The sequence below is a fragment of the Chiloscyllium plagiosum genome, unplaced genomic scaffold, assembly GCF_037043375.1.
Source record: "Chiloscyllium plagiosum isolate Xiang-an unplaced genomic scaffold, Cpla_swu_hap1 HiC_scaffold_9, whole genome shotgun sequence".
Taxonomy (NCBI): domain Eukaryota; kingdom Metazoa; phylum Chordata; class Chondrichthyes; order Orectolobiformes; family Hemiscylliidae; genus Chiloscyllium; species Chiloscyllium plagiosum.
The window spans coordinates 59,348,188-59,363,382 of NW_028270147.1; the positions used below are offsets into that span (position 1 = coordinate 59,348,188).

General features: G+C 39.0%; 1 protein-coding gene across 3 annotated transcripts in view; it reads right to left on the bottom strand.

Moving 5' to 3' along the window:
• The window catches only part of LOC122554404 (uncharacterized), an 85,471-nt gene extending 70,488 nt beyond the window's left edge, over nucleotides 1-14,983 (bottom strand). The window contains exons 1-3 of one of the 3 annotated variants that reach the window (XR_006312986.2): nucleotides 14,762-14,983; nucleotides 6,699-7,046; nucleotides 1,994-2,190 (exon numbers count right to left, since the gene is read on the bottom strand). Coding sequence is in view for 2 of the 3 variants with exons in the window: in XM_043699369.2 (XP_043555304.1) it covers nucleotides 1,994-2,190; nucleotides 6,699-7,046; nucleotides 14,762-14,781 (565 nt within the window). In the remaining variant the exon portion in view is untranslated. The remainder of the gene's footprint in view (nucleotides 1-1,993; nucleotides 2,191-6,698; nucleotides 7,047-14,761) is intronic. The other 2 variants (XM_043699369.2, XM_043699370.2) reach the window with 2 other exon arrangements.
• Nucleotides 14,984-15,195: the final 212 nt, after the last annotated feature.

The following is a 15,195-nucleotide window of genomic DNA, read 5'->3' on the forward strand; positions in this document are numbered from 1 at the left end:
TAAAGGAATAAGTTGATTAGGGATCGTCAACACGGTTTTGTGAAGGGTAGGTTGTGCCTCACAAACCTTATTTGAGATGGTGACCAAAAGGGTGGATGAGGGTAAAGCTGTTGATGTGGTGTATATGGATTTCAGTAAGGTGTTTGGTAAGTTTCCCCACAGTAGGCTATTGCACAAAATATGGAGGCATGGGATTGAGATTGATTTAGTGGTTTGGATCATAAATTGGCTAGCTGAAAGAAGACAGAGGATGGTGGTTGATGGGAAATGTTCATCCTGGAGTTCAGTCACCAGTGGTGTATCAGACCAGAAGGATCTGTTTTGGGTCCACTGCTGTTTTGTCATTTTTATAAAAGACATTGACGAGGGCTTAGAAGGATGGGTTAGTAAATTTGCGGATGACGCTAAGGTCGGTGGAGTTGTGGATAGTGCTGAAGGATATTGCAGGTTATAGAGGGACAGAGATAAGCTGCAGAGCTGGGCTGAGAGATGGCAAATGGAGTTTAATGTGGACAAGTGTGAGGTGATTCACTTTGGAAGGAGCAACAGGAATAAAAAGTACTCAGCTAATAGTAAGATTCTTAGGAGTGTAGATGAGCAGAGAAATCTTGGTGTTCATGTACACAGATCCCTGAAAGTCATCACACAGGTTGAAAGGGTTGTTTAGAAGGCATGCGGTGTGTTAGCTTTTATTGGTAGAAAGTTAAAAATCACACAACACCAGGTTATAGTCCAACAGGTTTAATTGAAAGCACTAGCTTTTGGAGCACTGCTCCTTCATCAGGTGGTTTATTAGTAGTGGGATTGATTTTTGGGATCACAAGGTCATGCTGCAGCTGTACAAAACTCTGGTGCGAGCGCACTTGGAGTATTGCGTACAGTTCTGGTCACCACATTATAGGAAGGATGTGGAAGTTTTAGAAAGGGTGCAGAGGTGATTTACTAGGATGTTGCCTGGTATGCAGGGAAGGTCTTATGAGGAAAGGCTGAGGGACTTGAGGCTGTTTTCATTAGAGAGAAGAAGGATGAGAGGTGACTTGATTGAGATATACAAGATAATCAGAGGGTTAGATAGGATGGACAGTGAGAGCCTTTTTCCTTGGATCATGATGGCTAGCACAAGGGGACATAGCTTTAAATTGAGGAGTAATAGATATAGGACAGACATCAGAGGTAGTTTCTTTACTCAGAGAGTAGTAGATGCATGGAACACACTGCCTGCAACTTTAGTACTCACCAACTTTAAGGGCATTTAAATAGTCATTGGATAAATATATGGATGAAAATGGATTAGTGTAGGAAGTATAGGCTTCAGATTGTTTCCACAGGTCAGCGTAACATCGAGGGCCGAAGGGCCTGTACTGCGCTGTAAGGTTCTATACCAGAAATGCCTAAGTATGTATTTCAGGAAAGGAGCGACAGATTGGGTCTTTCTGTTTAAAAAAACATAGGCAGAGGGTTGACCTAATAAGATATTGAAAATAATTAAACTTTTGATAGAATACACAAAGAAATAAGAGAATATTTCTCTTGTGGGGAAGAGCATAACTAGAGATCATCAATATATGACAGTCACCAAGACATTCAACAGAGAATTCAGAAGACATCTCTTTATGTTGAACGGTAAGAATATGGAAATCACTACAACAGGTTGCAATGAATAGCATAGGTGCACTTAAGGGAAGCTCAACAAGCACATGAAAGCAAAGAAAACAGATTATTACAAACATATAATTAAACTGGCCAGGATGGGAGGAGGCTCAAATGGAGCATAGGAACAGCAGATTACTCAAATGGCAAATTTCAGTACTGGATATCCTAAATAATGTCAGAAAAATATTTATGACCAAGCCAGAAGTCAGCAACTCCAAATGATTTTTGTGGAGAAAATAATGTTTTAAAATCCCAGAACAAAATTTCTTCCAGGAAAAGAGGATTTCAGACTGATAGTTACAATATTCTTTTGAAATAAAGTAGATCTGAATATTAATACCAGTTATGCAGCCTGCAGCAGGAATATCTCCATATGGCATTCCCAGGCCAGCAAAAGGAGACAGCTCCAGGATCTCCCCTTTGTCCAGAAGTAATTGTAAACGGTCTCGGACCAGGAGTTTTTTATTCCTCTGGGTGTGCCTCAAAATTGCTTTATCACCTCCACCCTTGGTTACCTGCTCCATCAGTTCCAAATACCTGTTTTTTTAGAAACATTAATAATACAGAAATTCAATCAAAAATCTCTTTACATCAGACTTGATGCTAAAAAAAAAGGGAGATGGGCAGCTGGGAATGCAGCAGCAAGCTGGAGACAGGAAAGAGAATGATCGCAGTGGATTTTGATCCATTTTCTAAATGCAATTACTGAATGTTGGGAACAAATAAAATTATACTGTTATACCACTACACTTAGACAGCTGTTTAAATTCTGGAATATATTTCAGGCAACCTTGGAACTGAACCTTCAGAAAAAGGAGAGAATAGAAGAGAAAAACTGATATGGATTTAAGGATATAAACTGTTTGTGAAAATAAATCAACAAACCATTTATTACTTGAGTCCCTTCATTTCCTACATTCCTGAAGAAGGGCTAATGCCCGAAACGTCGATTCTCCTGTTCCCTGGATGCTGCCTGACCTTCTGCGTTGTTCCAGCAACACATTTTCAGCTCTTCATTTCCTACAGCCTTGAGAATCTTCCACTGATGGCCCCAGATTTGATTCCATCATCTGCTCCAAATATGGTGATCCTATTACTGACTTTAAAGCCCTTGGACTACAGAAGTAAAAACTAGTCCATGTTCGCCATCCACTCCTAAGGGTACAACCAAGTTAGGTGACTCATGAATGTTTTGGCACTAGTGCATTGACTTGAAGCCAGACTTGTTTTGACACAGGGGACATGGATTGATCACACAGGAAGGATAAAGCCAATCCTGCCTTCTGCAAGCAGAAAAACATCACCTAAATCTTGTAGGTGCTCAAGTCACGCTTTTTGAGGAGAGGTAAATTTGAGCCATTTCAACCAATAGTCCATGAATAATTTTTTCAAAACTTGAAATTAAATTTAAAAACTTAACCAGTGAATGACAAAGACAAAAGAAGATTTCATCTTTTTCTTGAAGATGAAGATGAATATGAGAATAATAAAACATTTTTAGATTATGACATTTAAAAGCTTACCCAACTGTTTGGAAGGCAAAACAAGAAGGAAGGCCCATGTGGGTCCATATATACTGTACTGAAGTAGAAATAATCAAAAACAGCATTGTGAACATCATCACATCACAATTATTAGAGCAGTTTGTCTCTTATGTGTTGTACATTGTCCCTCCCTAACAAGAAAATGGTCGACACCAATGTGCAGAGAATATTACCTGAAAAGTTTGGAATAATTTCAGTACAAATGCTACTTGGCCTCAAATAGTCTCAATGGATAAATCAACTGAAAACAGATTATTCTTTGCATGATCACAGAAGTCTTCATTTCATAAACTAGATTTAATACAATACGAATATTATCACATTTAAAAATTAAATTTGGAAGGTTGTCATTTTCTATGATGATGTGGAGGTGCCAGTGTTGGACTGAGGTGGATAAAGTTAAAAATCACACAACACCAGGTTATAGTGCAACAGGTTTATTTGGAAGCACTAGCTTTCGGTGTGCTGCTCCTTCGTGAGAAAGCTAATGGAGTAGGATCAAAGGTTACAGATAAATTCTGTGTCCTATGATCCTACTCCACTAGCTCCCTGATGAAGGAGCAGCACACCAAAAGCTAGTGCTTCCAAATAAACCTGCTGGCCTGTAACCTGGTGTTGTGTGATTTTTAACATTTTCTATATCAGTGTCCCTGATAAGAGTAAATTTTAAGTCATCAAGAATATGGTCCTGATTTTATTAAGCCTTTGAGTGATTGAGTCAAAGTATATCTACTAGTTTAAAGAGGCTTGTATTTCAGTGGTGTTTTCCTTTCCTCTGGACCAGAAGATCTTGCTTCACACCCTACTTGCTTCAGAATTGTGTTATAACTTGTCTGAAATACCTATCTACTAGCTTTACATTAAATTCAAGATGCATTTATTACATGTTTATGCAATGGTAGTTAATTTTCTATCAATGATAGATAGCACTATAATCCAGAATATAAAATGTTTGAGATGTCATGTTGTGAGTCACAATCTTTGTTATTTTATGGTAGAGTATATGCTTGTGCAATCTATATTCATCTGCCATCAATTCAGGAATTGAAAAATTTAAGGGTTTAACATGAGGGTTTGAACAAAATGAAATCTTAAACTACAGGCTTTATTATATGGTTAGATTTAATTTATTGAATTATTCTAAATATCTTTTAATGCCTTCAATCCAGTTTTTACTGCCTCTCCCAAAGTCAAGGGTTTGGATTTGATATTTTTATCCTGAGCTCTGTTAGCTGAGTCAGAAAATGCATCTACAGTGTGAGATGTACCAAATTTCTACTTCTCAATGAATTCTACTATTGGTATACTATTGTTTAGCTTTGATATCCATACATCTAAAATTTGGAAGAAAGAAGATACTTGACAAGTTTTATTACTGTAATTTTTATTTGAAGAGAAGTTATGTTATTCTGAGGACGAAAAATATATCTGCCATGCTTTTGTGTTGTGTTCCATAAACTTTAAGAAGTTAGATAAAGGCTGGGTAAAGCAAAAGCTTTAAAAGGTAACTTAAAGGAAAACGTTGGGGTGGTGATGGCAACAAGATGTAGTAGAGGGACAAAATGTATCAAGAATGTCTGCTGGCATCCTGAAAACACTCTCACTATGGTGCAAAATATGTATGCGCAGTACCTCTGCCAGCACTGATAGTGAAATCATTCTGCCCTATTTGCTCATATTTATTGGACTTATTTGAGCATCGCCATTTTTTTTCACTGGTAGGGCATTTTACAAAGTGTGCAAGTGCACAATTTTCCACAGCGCAATGTGAACCTTTTGGAGGTATCATGAGACAGTCGAATATAATATGTTATTGGAAGAACAGGTTTTGGGAGCACTGATGTGAAGGTTGGGAGGAGCGTGAGTTATTTGAGAGGGGAGAAGAGGGGATTGAAAGAGACCCACTGAACATATCTTTCTTACAAATCCCAAATCCATATGGAGCCCTGTAGCCATCAAGGTCCCTTTCAGTGCCACATCATACAATTCTACTTAACTCCCATCTGAAAGAAGGAGGAACAAAAAGATGATTATAGCAAAGTGAAGAAGAAAAGCAAACAGGAGATTCAAAGACATCAGAGACTGCATCATCTGATCAACATTATAAAATTAACTGGTTAGTTTAAAAACTGAGAAAACGTTTTATCATTTCGAACAGTAATTTCCAAGCTGACAAACATGGAATATATTCACTGCACAAGTATCTATATATTTACATCAAATGGACTGATTTGTCCTTTGCTAATTTTCTTCATCCTGGGCAAATGGTAAGGAACACACAAAGATTCTGAAGAGACAGATGAAGCAAATAGGCAAAAAACTTGGCAGATAAAAGATAATGTAGATAAATGAGGCTATGCACTTGCCAGATAGAAGAGAGAAATTGAATATTATTGAAATGGAGAAAGATTGCAGAAAGCTATACAACAAAAGGATTTGGGGGTCCACATCCAAGGATCACAAAAAGATAACATCCAAGTTCAATGGGTAATAGGCAAAGCAAATGGAATGTAGGCCTTTGTTTTACAGGGGAATGGAGTATAAAGTAGGAAGGTTTTGTTAAAACTATTCAAGGCACTAGTCAGATCACAGCTGGAATACAATGAGCAATTTTGGGTGCCTTCTGGCTGGCATTGGAGGTAAACCAGAGAAGGTTCACTAGGTTGATACAGGATGTGAAGGGACTGTCACATGAGGAGAAGTTGCTGGGACTGTACTTATTGGAATATAGAAGAATGAGAGATGACCTTATTGAAACAATATATTTTTAGGGGACTTGACAAGGTAGATATGAAAAAGTTGTTTTCCTTTGGGGACCAGCATAACTTCACAGTAAAGGGTTGCATATTTAAGATAAAGATGATGCAATATGTCATTCTCAGATCTTACTGAATCTGTCAAACTCTATCACAGATGGCTGTTCCAGTTGGGTTATTAAGGATGTTCAAGGCTCAGATCTTTAATCAGTAAGGGAATCAAGGGTTATGGGAAAAAGAGAGGAAAGTAGAGTTGAGGGTTATCAGATCAACCATGATCTCAGTGAATTGCAGAGTAGACTCAATAGGCTAAATGGCCTACTTCTGCTCATCCACCTTATGGTCAAATGCTCTTCCTACACACAGTGACTTTGTTTAAATTGAGAAAGCTAGAAAGATGAAAGCCCAAATTTGAGGTAAAAATGCACAGGCACTGATAGATGTGATCATTTGTATAAATTCTAAGATGAAATATACGTGTCTACAAAATCAGCAATGCAAGGTTTCCTACTTTACAATAAATGTCTGGCAGCAATAAATATCTAAAAATTATAAGTGGCTTTCTAAAACTATAAAACAAAGCATAATCCAGCCATTGTTGCTTTACTTAAGATCAGCTAATTTGCCACTGTTCAAATAACCATGTAATCTTAAGGTCCTTATGGTTTCAGTGTTGTGGTGGATTCACCAAGTCTACTGTTTCATACTTTCAATAAAGCCCATCTGTAACAAAATAAAACCTTACCTTTCACCACAGGCCATACTGTTGCGCAAGTTGAATTCAAAAACATGTCGGTGAATTGGCTGAATACTTCCATTTAAAACAGGATATGATTTTGTAAGGTAAGTTCTTATAAAACTGCTGTATGTTAAACAGAGAGGTAAGCAAAGTACATTCTTCCGCGCAATTCCTTTCCTAAGAATTTGTCTCTTGAGACAGGTGTGATCTGTCCATAATGTTCTCTGAGCATGAATACAATTAGGATGTTTTCTTTTGTTGTAGGTGCACGTTTTCTGCTGTCTTGTCAGGTATTCTTGGAATATGAAGCTGATGTTTAGCCTTGAACACAGCCAACCAGCAACCCATTTGGGACTAGTAACAAGCAAAAACACTTTAATAAACAATATGTTTATTCTCAATTCATTAAATTTACAAACATACTCAATCTATTACAAGTTATGTTTCTAATGCAGTATACTATTTTAAGCAGGCTTTTCATTTTTATGGTTTCACTGCAGGTTATCCCCCAAATGGTCCTTTCCCCAGGGAAGCAGAGCACAAAACTAGATGGCATAGGTTTAAGGTGAGAGGGGAAAGAATTGAAAAGGACCTAAGGGGCAACTTTTTCAGACAGAGGGTGGTGCATGTATGGAATGAACTGACAAAGGAATTGGTGGAGGCTGGTACAATTACATCATTTAAAAGGCATCTTGATGGGTATATGATAGGAAGGATTTACAGGGAGATGAGCCAAATGGCACTAAATTAATTTAGAATATCCAGTCGGCAAGGACGAATTGGACCGAAGGGTCTGTTTCCATGCTGTACAGCTCTGACCTTTTGCAATCTGCTGTTGAAAGAATGATTTGTGTTTAATTACTCAGTGAGAAACTGTAAGATTTAAGGCAGGAAGCAATTAATACAGAATAAACATCACTAAAAATTATTTTTCACCCAATTAAAAAAAACTTTCCAAAATAACAAACTCACAAATAGTCATCTGGTCATACACAATTTGAGTATTCCTGAGAAAAATACATATTTAGTTGATGTTTTCATCTTGCACTCATCAGGACAATTTGAAAAACAGTAGCAATGCAAAGGAAAAAGAAACATGTACGAGAGGAATTGGCTGGCGAGTCAACTTTGGTAGACACCACATAGAGAATACAGAGTTAATGATGATGAGGATTAACTGCCAAGCTTTGTTTAAATTTGCAGTGAACAAATGGCTTAGATCTTATTTACCAAGATTGGCAAAAAGGCCAATTTTACAGTGCATGACAGTGTAGAAATCTCAAAGTGTACAATAACTCGTGAAGGTAAGTTTGGAGCAGATAACCAGTAGTAAGGAACCATCTAGCCGATTTTCTTAACTGGAATATCAAGGAAAGGGAGGTCAATTAACTGCTCCATTTAAAGATTAATTTGAGTGCAGAATGCCCATTAAGACATGTAAGGAAATTATCACATGTAGCTGCAAATTCAAATATATATGTACCATCTGCACAGCAGAAATATATGAAGGATAGGAAGCTGAAGTGTCATTCCATCAAGGTCATGGATATCATGCAGAAGATGATTGAGAGAGCTGGGCCCAGCAGGGATCCCATGGCAACACCATCCACTAGGCATACTTGCTTTCATTAACCCGGAGCCCAACTGCCTAAGCTGCTAAGCTTGTAAATTAATTGTGCAAGCCTGAAACGCCATCCTGTGGGATAATAGCTACCACAATCAGATCTTTTTTTTTGCCATATAAGCACATTCTCATGAATAAGGCGAAGACCATGACAATGAGTTCTGAAAATTGCTGTCAAACTCAGATTACCCTGTAGGATAAGGCATCTCAAAATGTTTGAGCAACAGATGAAATTAGATGTTTCACACTGGTACTATCCTATAGCAACACAAGCCAAGTTTGCCACTAACAGAAAGCTCCTATCAGGTCAAAAAGACGCTCTGCCTAACATACAACTGAGTCATGCAGTATATCTATTTCAGTGATAGTAAAATGCTAGGTACATAGGCGTCACATCCCAAAGACTGATGGATCATATCAAAAAGCATATCTCTTGTTCACAAGAAACAAGGTGCTAACTATACACAACCAACCCACACTTGCAAATTTCAACACAATGTTCAATATTAGATGTGATTCCACAATTGGAAAATATTTGCAAAATAATCCTGAGCATGTGAAGAGTCACACTGACAACCAAATTAGGATTGTCAAATGGGTTTAAAAAGCATTCTTTCATATACTGGAAACTACACACATTAATACACACAGCCCTGTTCTTTGTAGACATAAAGGGCATGTACAAATACTGCACCTTGTTCAGATCAACAAAATAGAGAACAGCCATTCTCTGATTCATTTCTCAGGGCAATGCCTTGACCAATCAGGCCAACCCAGCTGATTTTAAAATCAAACAAAGCTTGGTCATTAATTATCAGTCATTATTAAAAGGTGTATTTTTCCATGGCAATGCCTTTACTAATTGGTATCCACTTGCCAAGCAGTCAGCAATCTGCTCTCATACAGTATAAATACTGTCTTAGGTAAAAACAAGGACTGAAGATGCTGGAAACCAGATTCTAGATTAGAGTGGTGCTGGAAAAGCACAGCAGGTCAGGCAGCATCCGAGGAGCAGGAAAATCAACGTTTCGGGCAAAAGCCCTTCATCAGGAATAGATCATAAATACTGCCTTCCCCACATATTGGTATTTCTTCTGAACAGTCCTGATGAGGGCAAGATACAAAGCTTCAACAAAATGTGTATTTTATCAGCAATAACAAACATAAAATAGTAGCTTCTTTGTGAAAGGAATTAACTAGTTGCTGCCATTACTTGCCGGTATGAATTTCTTCTGACTTGCCTTCCACTATAATGATTATCACTGAAAATGCTGCAATTAATTGCTCACAAATCAGCTGCTAGTTTATAGAATATTTTAGACTTTGGTCCACAATAAGGATCTATGCAATTCATTGTAAATGATTAGCCACTGAATGTACAAATTAAGTGCTAAGGTTTTTTTGAAGACTACAAACATACTTTTTTTAAATTAAAAGTCTGCCTTTAAATCTAGCCTCAGTTCCTGTGAACTCTAACAGTCATATCTTAAATTAGTTTCACTTTTTTTTTAAAAAAACATAGCTCACTTTGGGGACAGCCTCTACAATGCAACATTAACAATGATTCGGAGATGCCAGTGTTGGACTGGGGTGTACAAAGTTAAAAATCACACAACACCAGGTTATAGTCCAACAGGTTTAATTGGAAGCACACTAGCTTTTGGAGCGACGCTCCTTCATCAGGTGATTGTGGAGGGCTCGATCGTAACACAGAATTTATAGCAAAAATTTGCAGTGTGATGTAACTGGAATTAATACATTGAAGAATTGATTGTCTGTTAAGCCTTTCATCTGTTAGAATACAGTGATAGTTTCACTTCTTTCATGTGTAAATCACAAACCCCTTTTTTTTAAAAGTTGCATTCTCGGGTTAGCAGTTAACAATGGTGACAGCTAGACAATGTGTTGAAGATTCATGTCGAACTCTGAGCTCAAAAACTGCATGAATTTATGTAAAACTCTGTTATTTCACTTTTTAGATTGGAATCAATCTAAACATCAGGTCATAGACAGAGAACACAGGGGGCTAACACCTTCAACACATTGTCTAGCTATCACCATTGTTAACAGCTAACCCGAGAATGCAACTTTAAAAAAAGGGTTTTGTGATTTACACATGAAAGAAGTGAAACTATCACTGTATTCTAACAGATGAAAGGCTTAACAGACAATCAATTCTTCAATGTATAATTTCAGTTACATCACACTGTAAATTTTTTGCTATAAATTCTGTGTTACGATCGAGCCCTACACAATCACCTGGTGAAGGAGCGTCGCTCCGAAAGCTAGTGTGCTTCCAATTAAACCAGTTGGACTATAACCTGGTGTTGTGTGATTTTTCACATTAACAATGGTTGCATTAAGTTGGCAATAGCAAGAGGAATATCATAAAGATAGTTAGCATAAAATCTATGCCCCACATGGAGTTGTTAAAGCCTAGATGGTTGGTGTTGTACTCATGGGCCGAAAGGGCCTGCTTCCACACTGTAGGGATTTGCCAAATTGTGGCAATTTTCAGATGCAACAGAAGTTTTCAATGGTATTTCACAAGGTTCAGTATTATGGCCACTTTTTAATATATACTAATCACCTGGACCTGACATTACAGGGTATAATTTCAAAATATGGAGATGATACAAGACTTTGAGTAGTATAAACAACAAGGAGGAATGAAACAAACTTTGGGAAGACACAAACAGATGAAATGAGCAGACAAAATACAGAAGAAATTTAATACAGAGAACTGGGAAATGATACATTTTGGTTAAAAGAATGAGAATAGAATATGAACTAAAGGGTACAATCCTAATGTATGTTTAGGCAGAGGCCTGGGTATAGAGGTACACAAATCCTTGAAGATGACAGGATAAACTAAGAAGCTTGCTAAAATATAGGATCCTTGGCTGAAGATCTGGACCCCCTGTGGTCCCCAATCCCTCTTTAATCTTTTCTGAATGCATTCTTATCAAAGCCGATCCTTCTCGAGCTGGACTCAACCATGACTTGAATGAGAGGAAACCAAATGGATAAAATACTCATGTCTGGCTAGCCGATTCCTCTAAACTCAACAGTGGAGGACTCAAGAGTTTTACACCCCTGCCCACAATCCATCCGTGCCGAACTGCAGTCACGGTACCAGATTGTTTTTTGGGCGGGGGGGGGGGGGTGAGGAGGTGTCTCTGTTCCATGATCAGTCAATAAGCACGTACAATCGGTCTGGTTCTAAGACTTTATACCTTATTTTCTTCATACGGCTTGCCACAGATCATCCAGAAACACAGAGGTTAAACACTTCCGTGTTCCTCAGGAGGAGCTGCACACAAGGCTTAAAACAAAGACATTTTATACTTTTCGTAAAGAAAGGTACAGGCCATAATCGTACATTCAGACAATTAACAATAAACTTACAAAATAAGCTTAACTGACAGCCACTCGGCCCAATGATGTTTCCTGGGAACCAACTTTGTTTTCCAACACTTAAGCCACCCTTATCTCACTAACCGAGTCTTTGCACCTGCATCTGACGGTCAGTTCGGATGGCCAGTAACGTCTTATCTAGTCTAGTTATTTCTATGCTGTAAAGGTAGCATTGTCTACTAATCTCTGTTGAGGTGGACTGTGATTAGTCTATTATGCAGCTCTAACAGGGTTAAATGCCATTTTATGCAGCTTTTAGCAGAATTGTCAATTTGCAGCGTAGAAGCCATTTTGTTATATTATTTGCATCCAGAAGCCATTTTGTTGCCACTTAAGTTAGTAAGAGCATGTGTTAAATGGTTATTCCTGACAACAATTAGTTATCTCAGACTGTATTCAGGGTTTCAGATCCTCATGGCTTTATTTGTTTAGGAAAAGAATATAAAAACAAGGAAGTTTGCCAACTTGTATTGTAAGGCCTTGGCTAGAATGCTGTGTTCAATTCAGGACATCATTCTTCAGAACAGATATCAAAGACTCAGAGAAGTCACAATAATTGTTCACCAGAATGGTACTTTAGTTATGTAATGAGATAAGGGGGAAACTGAGGTTCTCAGAGCAGATACGGTTAAACTGAGATATCAAAAGTACAGGAAAATCATGAATGGCTATTAAAGTCTAGATAAGTAGAAGCTGTTTCCAATGAAACAGGGATGAAAAAGAATGGAGACATGTTTAAGGAGACTGAAAGAAAAAGATGGATAGATCTTCATTTTGCATAGAGTTGTGACCGGAGATGCACTGCCTGAAAGAATAATTGAAACACTGAATGGTACCTCTGAAAAAGGAATTGGATAAATAAATGATGGGAAAAACAAAACAGGCCAAGGGGAAAGAAAGCAGGGCAATCTGATTAATTGGAAAACTCTAAACGAGCCAGCACAAGCACAAGTGGTTGAATGATGTCCTGTCCTACATCTCTGACACAGACAGGTGGGACTAATTTAGTTTCGGATTATAGTAATGAATGGACTGGTTGGGCCAAAAGTTCTGATTCCATGCTGTATGACTCTATAATCACAGATTATATAATGTATATTATATAATTGTAACAGTAGTCCAAAATATAACGGTCACAACTGGAATAAAAAAAATTTGAGTTTACATTTTACAAATAGACTTTGAAAGAAATGCCCGTGAGTGAGGGATGCACTCTGAGAAATACTTTGCATAAAATAAATTTTAAAATCCAGGTTGTATACTGTAAAAAAAGTACAACAGGAGTAAGTCATTCTGCCCCTCAAGCCTGCTTCACCATTTGGGGAACAATGGACTTGAGGTACTATCATTGAACTGTTAATCTAAAGACCAAGGTAATGACCCAGGGACCTGGGTTCAAATCCCACCATTGCAGCTGGTAGGATTTGAATTCACCAATAATCAAAGAAATCAGAGTCTAACAATGACCATGAAATCATTGCCAATTGTTGGGAAAAACCCATCTATGTCACTAATGTCCTTTAGGGAAGGAAATCTACCATCTTCATCTGGTCTGGTCTACATGTGACTGCAGACCCAAGGTGATGTGGTTGGCTCTTAACTGCCCTCTGGGCAATAAATGCTACTCTAGCCAGTGATGCTCACATCCTGTGAAAAGATTCACTAGAATCATGGCTGATCTGACATTCCTCACATCCATTTTCCTCCTAACCCTTAATTCCCCCACTGATCAAGAATCTGTCTCAGCCATTAATATATACACGGACTACCACCACAGTTCTCTGTGGCAAGGAGTCCCAAAGACTCAACCATGAGAGAGAGAAGATATTGCATATCTCACTCTTAAACTGGCACCCTTTAATTCAGAGAGAAAGTGAGGACTGTAGATGCCGGAGATCAGAGTCGAAAAGTGTGATGCTGGAAAAGCACAGCAAGTCAATCAGCATCTGAGGAGCAAGAGAGTCGACGTTTTGACTATTAGCCCTTCATCAGGAATGGGGCAAGGGGAAGGAGGCTGAGAGGTATCGCCTTCCCAGCTACCTTCCACCCCTCCTCCCCATTTATCTCTCAGTCCCTTTCCTCTTCCATTCCTGATGAAGGGCTAATTCCCAAAATGTTAGCTCTCCTGCTCCTCGGATGCTGCCTACCTTTTTGACTCTTTAATTCTGAGACTATTCCCTCTAGTTTGAGACTCTCCCGTGAGGTGGAAAATCCTCTCAGTCCCTTAAGAATTCTATATATTACCATCAGATCACCTCTCATCATTCTAAAAACCAGTGAATACAGCCCCAAACAGTTTAATCTTTGCTCATAAGACAATGCCTCCAAAACCAGAGATCATCCCAGCGAACCTTATATGACTGTCTCCAACAAAATTACATTTTCCTTAAATATGGGGACTAAAACTCCTCTCAGTACTCCAGATGTAGTCTACACAAGACCTTGTACAGTTATCGTCCTGATGAAGGGCTTTTGCCCGAAACATCGATTTTCCTGCTCCTCAGATGCTGCCTGACCTACTTTGTTTTCCAGCAACACTCTAATCTAGACTCCATTATCTGCAGTCCTCACTTTCACCTTGTACAGTTACAGTAAGAGTTCCCTACACTTTTACACCAAACCCTTTGAAATAACAGTCACCTTCCTGAGTACCAGGTACACCTTTGTGCTAGCTTTCTGTGCTCAAGTCACCCAAAGTCCCTTCAGTGTTATGGCTTCCAGTTTCTCTCCATTTAACTATATTCTATTCTTCTGCTCTCCTTTCCAAAGTGAACAACAGCTGTTGGGCCTGGGAGAGATTATAGTGAAAAAGTGGCACTAATATATTGATGTTTCAGAGTTAAATCCGATTAAAGCAGGTTACATTAGTGACTGTGTTGCTCGGATATTGTAAAATCCAAATCGGATGTTTTGATGAAATTTACAGTCCGCGTGACCGCTCCGGGGAGGGTGGGGGAACAGCATTACCGGGGCCCGAGGCCTGAGGCCCAACCGGACACAAACCGCTCAGTCAACGCCCGCCACTTACGCTGTTAATTGCCGGGACATTTCTCCAGCAGTTTTCCGCCGCTTCTCTCGCCGGAACTTGAGCCGGAAATGAGAGCCGAGGGCCCGGCTTGGCCTTCTCCGGCCCTCCCTCCGACCCTCCGCGGTCAGAGCCAGGCCCCGGTGAATGTCTGTCTTCGCTGCTTTTTTCGGACGTTAAGCGCCGATTTTCCGGTGTCAGAACAGTGACAGTCCTGACTTTTTCCGGAGAGACAATGGCCCGAGCACTGATCACCATCGGGGTCTCTATACCCCCACATCACAACAGGACTCATAACAGCCACCCCCTTCCCCCATCACCATCTGGACCCCTACATGCACCCAGCACTACCTGGATCGCTCAATCCCCAAACCCCATCACAAACTGGATGCCTCAAATCCCAGACCCCATCACCATCTAGACCTCATATAACCTAC